Below are 10,870 nucleotides of genomic sequence, written 5' to 3'. Positions count from 1 at the left end.
GTGAAGTGTTCCGTCGATAAGCACGCCTCCTCGTTTTGGTTGTGTCTGTACGTTCGTAGCCGCATGTTGTCGCACCCACTCCGTTAATTTCAGTCACATTGCTGCCGTGATAGTTGGAAGAGGAAAAAAAGAAGTGTTGGCGATGTGGCTGGCATAGAGCTGCTGGGTCTCCTTCTTTTCACCTTTTTATCACTTTAACCCAATCATCTTTTCGGTACTCCACGATAGCTTTTGCAAGCTTTGCATATTTCTCCCACCACTCTCCGAAGCTCTTCCGTCCTGTCGCCTCCCCCAACCATCTCCTTAGAGCTTTTGTGCCACCCGGGCTGCCTAGTTAGTCTGGGAGGTGAAAGCCAGGGCATGTATCCCGTACGCAGACTTTTTTCGCTTGATTTCTGATAACATTTCCGCGTTTTTTTTTATTTGTTTTCCGTGGGATCGTCATCATCAATTCTTCATTGGCACGGTTTGAACTCTTCAGTGCAGCGGCTTGCGGAATCGTTAAAAAGGGACAGGTGGGTTCGAAGCTTCCCTGCACACGTTTTGTACGTGTGAAGGAGAGCTGGTGATTATGGTAGCGGTCGAAAAGTAGTGCTAATAGTAGTAGTAGTTGTAGTAGCAGTAGCAGCCATGGTAATAGCACATGGCTCAAAGTGTAACAGTACTCGAGACTAACAAGAATGACCGCAAATAGTACCACACCTGTTTCTCTAGTAGCAATCGTAGTATTGTAAACAGTAGCAGTTGCCGTGGTGGCAATAGTGACGTCAGGTAACTATGTTAATAGTACTGGTGAGTGTAGCTGAAGTAACAGTGGTGGCCGTGGCTGTCTTAGCTGTATAGTAGCAGCAGTTGTGGTGGTAGGATTACTAACATTAGGAATTCTAGTAACGATGTGGTGGATTGGTAGTGGTGGTAATTATAAATTGTGGTGCTGATTGTAATAGTACCGATGTAAGTGGCAAGAGTGGTGACATCGGCATAACTTCTCGGGGCAGTGGCAATAGTAACAGTACCAGTAGTAAATGCAGCAATGATTAGTAGATCAATCCTCAGTTGCTTCATTTCTGTTTACAGCTAGACTAGAAAAGTTTTGTGTTTGCGTCTGAAAATAGACAAAACACATACAGGCTGTGGAAGGATTTGTGGGTGTTTTATTAGCAAAAGATGCCCCCGACGCGTTGTACAGGTCAACAAGTGGCGCGCAACCATTTTTGTACATATGTATATGTATATAATTATAATATATTTATTACTAATGGGGCGCCTTGCGTCCATTCAATCTCGTTTGCGTACAAACATTCTTCCAACGATGTCCGACTACGATTTTCTTGAAAAATAGCATAGGTACGCTGTGGTCGGTTACAACCCGAGAACAAACAAGAGCTCCTCCCGCAAACATCACTGCACCGCACAAGAGAAAGTAAGCATAGACGTTTCATCCAATCACGTTTGCTCATTTGCGTGACGCCAAGCACATTGCTCAATCATAAGGTACATGGCGTGACCACATAGAAGCATCGTTGCTGGTTTTATGCTGTGTCCAGCTGTCTTCCTTTTGTGCTTCAATTTTTTCGCGCAACTCAGTTAAGATGAATTACCAACTCGCCCTGTAGTCCATGCCTCTTAAGCTGGAAGCTCGAACGTCCACGCAAACTCCAACAGAGATTCGGACACAAGTGTCTAGGAAGGTCAAATTTCATGTAGGAACCACGAGATTTCAGTTTTAGATATGCGTGGTTTACATAGGCACGAACAAAAACGACCGAGATGATTGACGTGGGCACCGCCGGTCTGTTGGAGGTCCTTGTATCGGTTCTTGGGTTGTAGCCAACTACAGAAGCAAAAAAAAAGAAACAAATAATAGTGGCAAGGATCGTGCAAAAGGGCGGAAATTAACAACAGCCATGCCTTTGGCACAAATTGATGTTCTTCTAGCAGAATTGCTGCTGCTGCGGGATTGGCCATGGCCTGGAATGTCTCTTCTTCTCGGTTGTTGTGGGCGTTGATTTAGTCGAGGATATCACGCCCTAGGCGATAACGAAGAAATAACGAAAACAAAGGAAGCATCGCGCTAGTTGCCTCACGTGATCATCGGTGCCGATCGGTCATCGGTTAGCACTTTCTTCAGTTTGACGGACGAGAATACGTTTTCTCTGGAGAGGAATAGAAAATGACAGAAATAACATAGAGTCATTGCTTTTTTTTTTGTATTGGCAAGTTTAGACATGTTGAAGTATAGTGGGGTATCACAACCTGTTCCTGCGTCGGCACAAAAACCATTTTCCTAGCTGAATAATGAATCAGTCTAACGATGTAAATTGGCACATACTGTCAAAAATAGCATCTGCGTGCTTCCGCGACGTGGCAAAAAGCTTAAGGCAAATTGAAAACAACCCATTTGTAGTACAAAACTACAAGGAAATTAACGCAGTATTTCTGAAATATGTATATACGTTTCCACTATACGTTTCTTTGCTGGCACAAAACAGTGAAACTTTGTACTTATGAAAAAACACACGCACAGAACAATATAACAAGAGACAAAGAACGGGGGACTTCAACCGTATACGCTTCATGCGATACAAAGTAGACATTCTACAGAACTCTAATCTAACGTGACACGCATAAATTTCGTAAAGGCCGACATCCTGCGCATTCGGTGGTATAGCGCCTTTCTTGTATCGCCTACCGCAAAAACCTTGCGCGTTCCAAACAGACGGAACAGATCAGCGCCCACCGCAGTTCCAGGCGTCGTTTTGTACCGCATCCGATGCATGAAAAAAAAGTGATATAAACGGATGATGCCTAAGCATCAGTGAGGAATTTCAATCAACAGAAAGGATTTTGCGCGCCGCTAAAGCCGTGACGCGCTGAATACGGGAAAACGAGCTCCATGTGGAGAAGAAGGATTGGTGGGATTTGGGACCGTGATGGTGGGTGGCGGAGACACGTCGTCGACGATTTTACTCAGAATAACTCCGGGAATGTATCGCGCATTTTTCAGTTTCGTGCAGTGGAGGCGGGGCACCTCCATTTCTGTTCAATGCGCTTCCAGTCACGCATTTATTTTTTTTTTTTTTTGGAGGGGGTTGTCCGAATGTTCAGAAAAAGAACTGCCCTGGTCATTTATACTTCAAGTGCTCGTTTACATGTTTATAAAAATCCGCGTGCGAAGCGATAATAATAATAATAAAACGGTAGTATTGAATGCTTTTTTCAGGTACTACCTTTCACAGTGAATGCTTCTTAGTACTACCAAAACGGCGTTCACATTGGTGTGCTTTTTTTATTTCAGACTAATGGGAAAGGTGTTGGCCTATTAACCTGGGCTAGTTATCGATCACCTATTAACTGTGGCTCACGCCCTCTGTCGGTAATTGCCCAAGAACCGAGTGGTTTTGTAACCTATATATAACTTCAGAATCGCGTTGTATATCAAGTAGAAAGTTTACGAAACTATGCCGAAAGTTTTGGTACTCAATGAATTGTATAAAAAACCTGAGCTGCTGTTGTTTTTCTAATGATGGTATGAAAAAAAAATAAGCGCAGAATACACCAAGTCGCTAGTTTGGGTTACGGCAGAGTAGGTGGACCACCAGTAGGTCCCAGCTGGCTTGATTAGACTATTCAAGTTTTGCTAAGTGCTCTTGGGTTTATTGATACTTGCATCTACGCAAGGCTGCGCGAAATGTGTGGATGATTTGCCATTCGTACACTTGGGCATCAGTTAGCCATCACTTATCAGCAAAGAATCAATTCACTTCCAATGACTAATTTAACTGAATGAGTTTAATTAGTCACACCTAGCATGCGTGGGCTGATTTGTACAAGTGCCCTTTCTTGAGTAAAAAGCTTTGCCAAGCCCACTCTTGAATTTGTTTTTTAACTAGCACTAGCTAAATGCAGCGGTAATAAGCACTAACCCCTCGTATTAACTCTATAGCTGGGTAAGATTTGCCGATCTCAAGCTCACTAGCCCCAATAAACACCTAACTCGTTCAAATTAGATGTAATTAGCTTCTACCTAATCATGTTTAATAATATTTACGTATTTACATGTTACCCTTTTCAGCGAACCTTAATTAGACTTAGCCAAGGTTACCTTACCTTAAATAGACTCATTTAAACTTATCTTGGATTTACAAATACAGTGCGTACCGGTTTATGATCATGATAGGTTTCTTTCACTGCCATATAGAGAAACCATAAGCGCAGCAGCTCTGCTGCAATAAAGTCTGGAATTGGACACTCCCACTTTTATTCAGATACGTGTATACCTGGGCTGTTCCTCTTGCTCTTCATCCTCCTCCCTGACACTCTCCTGACGCGTCAGCGCCGCCGTCGTCCCCTTGACGTCAGGTGACGCAGGCACCGTCGTCGTTGACGTCACCACACCGGGCGCCCCCGTCGTTCCCGCCGTTGCCGCCGCCGCTGCCGCCAGTGTGGCGGCTCCAGTGAGCGTCGCCTCGTTGCCGAATCCGCTGTCACTGCTCCCGTGCAGCATGCTTCCGGACGGCGGCAGCTTCGGCGGGGGCAGGAGCGGGAACGGGCATGGTGACGTCATAGAGCGCCGGGGAGGCCTCAAGGTTCCGCAGCCCGCCGCCACTGGGGTGTGCCGTCCGTACACGGGATGGATGGTGGCAGGGGCGGTGGAGGTGGTGGCGGAGGGGGTGGCGCCACTGGAGCTTGAGGAGCCGCCCGAGGGGATTCCTGTGGCTGAGGAGGCTTCGCCGAAAGGAATCAAGCCTCGGGGTTAGCACTCTTCTTCTTGCAAGGTGCGCTTAGTAAAAAAAAAAGGGCCCTTAGACCACCTGTTTCGCCTGTTCTGACATATTGAATAATTCAAGATTACGCGATCAAGGCAGGTGATTTAGGATCAAAGCCGTTAACCCCAAGAGCTTGAGGCGTTGCAAGATGTCTTCACAAAGCATGAAAGTGGCGATTAAAAAGAAGCGAGCGCATGAATGCCTATGTCTATTGCTTTCTCGTGTCTTGTTGCCCAATGATCGACACACCCCTATCTGTTCTCATCACTTCAAAGTCAATCACAACTATGCTAAGCTCGAGTTGCTCACCTGCTGAGGAGACTCCGGAAGAGAAGGATCCTGCTTCTCCTCCTCGTCCTCTTCCGGGAGAACCGGTGGCCGGAAGTAGATTGGGTTGTAACCCTCGATGATGGGGCTCGTCGGTGACGTCCTCGCCACGCGGGTCCAGCCGTAAGGGGAAGGACGGCTGCGAGTCATAAGCGAGACAGCGCCCGCACGCTTGACCATCTCCCAAAAAGAGGAGGGGAGACAGTGACTTTATAGGTGCTTTCATAGTAACATTTTTGCAATACGGTAAGTCTAATAATATCAACTAAAAACATGAGGATTTGCGATATCAGAACGCAGTAAAAATTAATTGATAGCTTGAAACCTTGCGACACTTAAAATTGGCAGAAGATGCATAACAGTAAGTGAGGAAACATCCTTCATAAGGATTGTCGCTAGGCCCAACGTATCGACAACCAGTTCAGCCTGCTGAGAGAAGATATTAATTATGATAATTCTTAAGGTCTCACGTCCCACAACCACGATATGATTATAAGAGACGTTGTAGTGGAAGGCTCCGCAAATGTTCACCGTCTGGGGTTCTTTAAAGGGCGCCTACACGTGAGTACACGGGTTCCCAGCATATCCGCCTTCATCAAAATTGCAAACCCCGCATTCAGAATTAGATTTCGCAACCTGCGGATTGGCTCTCGGGTACCGTGACCATGAAAGATACAAGACCACTTGACAAATTGTTGGATACAAAATCCCGCGGCATGAGCAAGGACTTTTTATCGCCTCGTGCTTTCATCTTCCCAGCAACTCTTGCGTTATAAATAGTAATTACTATCAGGAGCCCACAGACAGTACACCCCAAGACGAATATATGGCCTGTCCTAAATGTAACTTTCCAAATTATCAGGAGATTCCATGTCACAGCATGACAGAAATTACCAGGAGAGCTTCTACGCAATGATTACTCGCTCCTACTCCAATGGATATTTGCGCTTGACCACGTCCTCCACAACACACCTCTTCCTACGTCTTTAACAATTGCAAAGTTCCTATTTTTTTTATAACGCTGTCAATTTGATTGGCATCATGGTTATTGACATCTTCGCCAGCATATTAGGAGGTCAGTGCAAAAGGAAAGCGTCTCGCAGGCATAACATTTCTGAAGCATTCTTACTACATTCCTACGCGGGGAAGTCCCGGTCAGAAAGGCTGTATTGGAGGCTCTTGTACAGGCTACTACTAATGATTATTAGGGTTTGACGTCCGACAACCATGACATAATTATGAGGGACGCCGTGGTGCCGCGGGCTCCGAAAATTTCAATCACCTGTCGTTCTTTCGCGCACACTGATATTGCACAGTACAAGAGCTCCTTGTAACAGCTCAATGCCTGCACGAGAAAAGTCGTTCTTTATGGAATGTCTCTGATGGAATGTCTCTCGATATAGCTTCGTATTTGCGAAATTCTCTATTCTAAACGTAAGCTGCTATAACGCCTAGCATCAATCTCCGACAGGGATCAAAAGAAAAAGCCACGGCTTTGCCGCAAAGGCGAATCAATGAACGCGATAGCAACAAATTGAAAGGTCACGTGCAGAATGAAAAGCAGATCGAAACGTGCCCCGCGTTTCTCACGCTTAACTGACGCACTAAACGTACTCACAGGTACGGATGCACGCGAATAAGCGTCTCATTTGTTACTTCGCTGTGTCTTAAAAGCGCGCGCTTTTCGCAAACGTAGACTACAATGATTGCAGTGACCTTTGTGCACGCGATCACTACAGCAGAATCCTTGCAGGTAAAACTCGAGGCAGGCGAAGACGTACGACCGCCTCCTCCTCGTCACCACGAGGTAAGGGCGCGCGAGGGAGCGTCGCTCCCCTTCCCTAAGCCGGGCAAAGTACGCGTAGGACATTAGAGCGGGCGCCGCCACGCGATGTGGCGACGAGCGCTCTTTGCGCCACCTTGTTAATAATGCTGAAAACACAATTTCCCCCGAGATGCTCGTGAGCAGCGGAAAGTGGTATATGCATATAGCTTGCCGTATAAGCGGAAGAAGCACGTGGCTCAGTGATTAACGCCTCATTTTCACGACGCGGAGGTCCCATGTTCGATTACGCGTGTCGGAGTGTTTTTCTAGGTTTATTTCTTTCTTACATTTTCATATATATAGATACGTATACATATACAGTGAGTGAAGGCGACGCCGACGCCGGTGGCAAAATCGAGCCGAGAGTGGCCACATAATCGGCAATAAGAATGCGGGAAAATCAAGCAGAGAAGTGTGTGTGTGAATGTGTTAAAAAGAAATTATAGATAGCAAAGCGAATAAAAGCACTCTTGTGAAGACTTCTACACCGCTTTTTAATACCCATTTACTGCCCGCAAAGGCGAGGCCATTCAACTGTGCATGGTGTATCCACATATTAATGCTTTAAGTACTCACTGGCATAACTCGATGATTGTTTTTATTCTTATAGTAGGAACTGAGTAAGTACTGCCACTTTAATGCGAACAGGTTGACTGGGGATGCGTTGAGCTCAACATAGGTGTTGCATTTTACAGATTATGATACTTTCTGTAGCGATCAATTTGGAGGGATTATGCACCACGTCTTTTGAATACAAAGACGTGTCGTGCTTGTTTCGTAGTATTTGTTTCAAAAGATGAGTGTCAGCTTCTATGTTAAAATTTAGTTACTGTTGTCGCTTCACAGTATTCACATTACCACAGCCACGTAAACTTCCGTATAACATGAACTAGATCGCAACACACAACCACTTCACTGTCTGTTATCTTTTCTATAGCGTGCAAGCAGGCAACAGCAAGTGTGAGGTAGGTAAGAAACAGAGAGAGAGAGAGAAAGAAAGAAAGGTGCGGCGACAGTGCTTACAGCGTCAATAAAGCTGGACAGCGGACGGCGTGGTGCAGGGCCAGGAGGTAACATGAAGTCGGTGGAGAAGTAGGTGCTCCGTGGCCGCCACCGACCCAAGCCTGAGGAGCCTCCTGATGACTCGGACGATGATGACGGCACGGCCGCAGAGCTGTCTGAGCCACTAAGCGAGTGTAGTTTAAGGGTAAGGGGAGTAGCGAAAGGCACGAAGCAGAAGCAGGCCATTAAGCACAGAGACGTGGTCTGCTGTATGACAAGGACATCACTGAGTAACGCAGGGCAGTGCCTGCTCAGGACGCCCCATCTTTAGGGCAAGACCCTTTAGATGGTTCGTCTTAATTGGGCTTCACACAACAGGACGCCAGAGCACACATCACGGCGTCTGACGACACTATGTCTATACGCAAGGGGTGAGGAGCTGTTCTAAAGCCACGTTTTGAATTGCGCTAGGCATAAGACAGAAGCAGTGATTAAGCACAATGATGTAATCCGCTGTAAGATGCGCACACCACAGAGTAGCACACCGCAGTGCCCGATCAGGAAACTAGGTCTTCAGGCATCATAACTATCAGACCATTTGATAGCTACTACACTTCAAGCTGGGACACCAGAGGTTCTGCAAGAACACCTGGTCTATAAGCAGCGGATATGAGAAATTGTTGCTGAACCGTCGGTTCACTTACTCCGATAGCCATCAAGCTGATGCAGGTAATTAAGCACAAAGAGTTTGCTCCCTATAACAGCAGTAAAACAATAGAGTAGCACATCGTAACGCCTGATCAGGATACTAAACTTTCGGACGCAATGCCAATGATTTGATCTACGCTATACTTCACAAATGGGCACCAGAGCACGCATCACAATGTCTGACAGTGACACAATTCCTATAAGTGACGGTTGTCAGACGTTGTTACGAAACTGTTGGTTTCATTACTTCTAAATGATAACATTAGGACGCCGACTCCCACACCACGGCTGTTGCGTAGGATTCAAGGTATTTAAGGATCATGCCCATGAGACAAAACCAAAGTCATACGTTATATAACCACTGGACTTAACAGCACTAGAGTATAAACTATGATACTTGACTTGAAGCTGCTTCTATCCCCATCTAGGCTTTACGTCAGGATTCCAAAAAAGCATCATGGTGCGCAGCCAGGACACGAGGTCGTTTTAGAGAAAATAACGGATGTGGTCAAAATAAAAGGTGTTTGTTCACTTGCTGATAGGTGACGTTCAGTGCACCGCAACTAATGCTACGCAAGGGCGCACAACTTCCGAAAACACTGTGTTGGACCTCAAATCAAGTTTTGGCTAAGAAGAGGTCCTCCAGCCTCTCCTAGGCTATGTCAGTACTGTCCCGTGACAGCTAGCACCAGTTGATAAGCAACTTCTTGAAACTGCTTATTTAAATTTCGATGTTTTTCTCCAATTTCCAAAGCAAGCCAAATAGTGCATAGTAATGTAATCAAACCGTTCACCTCCTTTACGGCTGTGATGGTATTGATAACGTTTGCTGACGTACAACAGATTCAATGTTGTAGCGGCCGAACGACGCCCACAGAAACACCTTTTTACAAAGGTACGCTGGCTGTACATATTTGCGAGCCACAATGCCGAGAAGATGGTCGTACCTGATGAAACTGTCGAAGTCCGACGCGTCTCCCGGATCATGCGGTTCCGTGTAGGCTATGGGGAACCAGCCGCACCTGAAGTAGATTGTCCAATGTGTTAGGTAAATTGACAGAATTGGTCATTTCAAAATAAATTGCCCAGAGGTTTGTGTGTGTGTGGAATAGCCCTGCGTTTTAACCAACAGGCATGCGTGATACGCTAACCACTTCTCAGCTAAGTACTGTGCCCACCCTACCTGTAAAATATAGAGGGTGTATATACCCTAGAACACTCCCCCCTTTTAAGGCTTCGTTTTCATTGATATAAAGATATCAGCTACGGTGTCTCGCTTGTCGGTTTATGAAGGACAAAGTCTAAAAGCTCCTCCTGTGAGCGCACTCAAAGCAAACCGAGCTAAGGTGCGGGGTGCCCATTTTATAGCTTCTTTCATGGCCGTAAAATATAAATGAAGGGTGACTTGCCATCTATTGTGACGGCTACGATAATTTCCACACGGTTGCTACGTGTTATATGCATGCTTGCGTCTGCCCGTAGTCCTACATCTGGTAATTGAAGAGTTTTTTTTCTTTTTAACAGATCACGCATACAATTTGGCTCAGTAGTAAATTCAAAACTTGGTATCTTTCTCGAGTCGCCTTCACATCCTTGTGGCATATTCCTTTGTGATGGCGGAGACTTACGCGTCTCACTAGTCAGGAAATTTTCGAAATTTAGTTAGACGTAGAGATATTTTGCAAGGGTTCACGAATGGTAAAAAAAAAATAAGTCACAAAAGCCGGCCAAGGTCACGTGATGCTCAAGCGAACGTCAGTGTGTCATCAACGTACCAAAAATCACCTGACGTCATCGTACCAAGACATTTTGTCACAATTTATTTTTTGTTGTCACGTCATCATTGCGTTAGCATGACGTCATGTGAGAGCAAAACATGGTTACGTCAGAACAGAACATCGTGGCCAGATGAAATGACGAGGCTGTCGGTGGGAAACTGCGGGGCGAACTGAAAGCTGTCTGGTGGTGCTAAAAATCACTAAAAGTAACCGAGAAGAAAAGAAATAAAAATAACGGCGTTTGTCGACATCAAGTTGCATTAGGGCAATGTATAAATAACTATGTGGCTTTTTGAATATCGCCCCACACGATGACTACAAAAAAAGGCAAAAGTCAGTTTAGCCAAACCTCATTGAACTTGTGTACAGTGCAGAACAAAAGGATGGGACAGAGACACAATCAAGATGGACCCATTTAAAGTTCGTTACGTATTTCATAAACACGTGCATAAATAGGTACA

The 10,870-nt window shown here is 45.6% G+C and overlaps 1 protein-coding gene across 6 annotated transcripts in view; it reads right to left on the bottom strand.

Annotated features, from left to right (window-relative positions):
- Positions 1-1,129: 1,129 nt before the first annotated feature.
- Positions 1,130-10,870, bottom strand: part of IRSp53 (Insulin receptor substrate 53 kDa) — a 347,305-nt gene continuing 337,564 nt past the window's right edge. For 3 of the 6 annotated variants that reach the window (XM_075868792.1, XM_037431494.2, XM_037431495.2), the window contains exons 12-16: positions 9,579-9,653; positions 7,945-8,107; positions 5,079-5,235; positions 4,281-4,728; positions 1,130-2,156 (exon numbers count right to left, since the gene is read on the bottom strand). In XM_075868792.1, coding sequence (XP_075724907.1) covers positions 2,084-2,156; positions 4,281-4,728; positions 5,079-5,235; positions 7,945-8,107; positions 9,579-9,653 — 916 coding nt within the window. In that variant the 3' untranslated portion in view covers positions 1,130-2,083. Of the gene's footprint in view, positions 2,157-4,280; positions 4,784-5,078; positions 5,236-7,944; positions 8,108-9,578; positions 9,654-10,870 lie in introns of those variants that run through there. The other 3 variants (XR_012884819.1, XR_012884820.1, XM_075868793.1) reach the window with 3 other exon arrangements.

This window comes from Rhipicephalus microplus, chromosome 7 (genome assembly GCF_043290135.1).
Source record: "Rhipicephalus microplus isolate Deutch F79 chromosome 7, USDA_Rmic, whole genome shotgun sequence".
Lineage (NCBI taxonomy): Eukaryota > Metazoa > Arthropoda > Arachnida > Ixodida > Ixodidae > Rhipicephalus > Rhipicephalus microplus.
The sequence above is the reverse complement of the archived record's forward strand: the minus strand, read 5'-3'. Positions and strand labels throughout refer to the sequence as shown.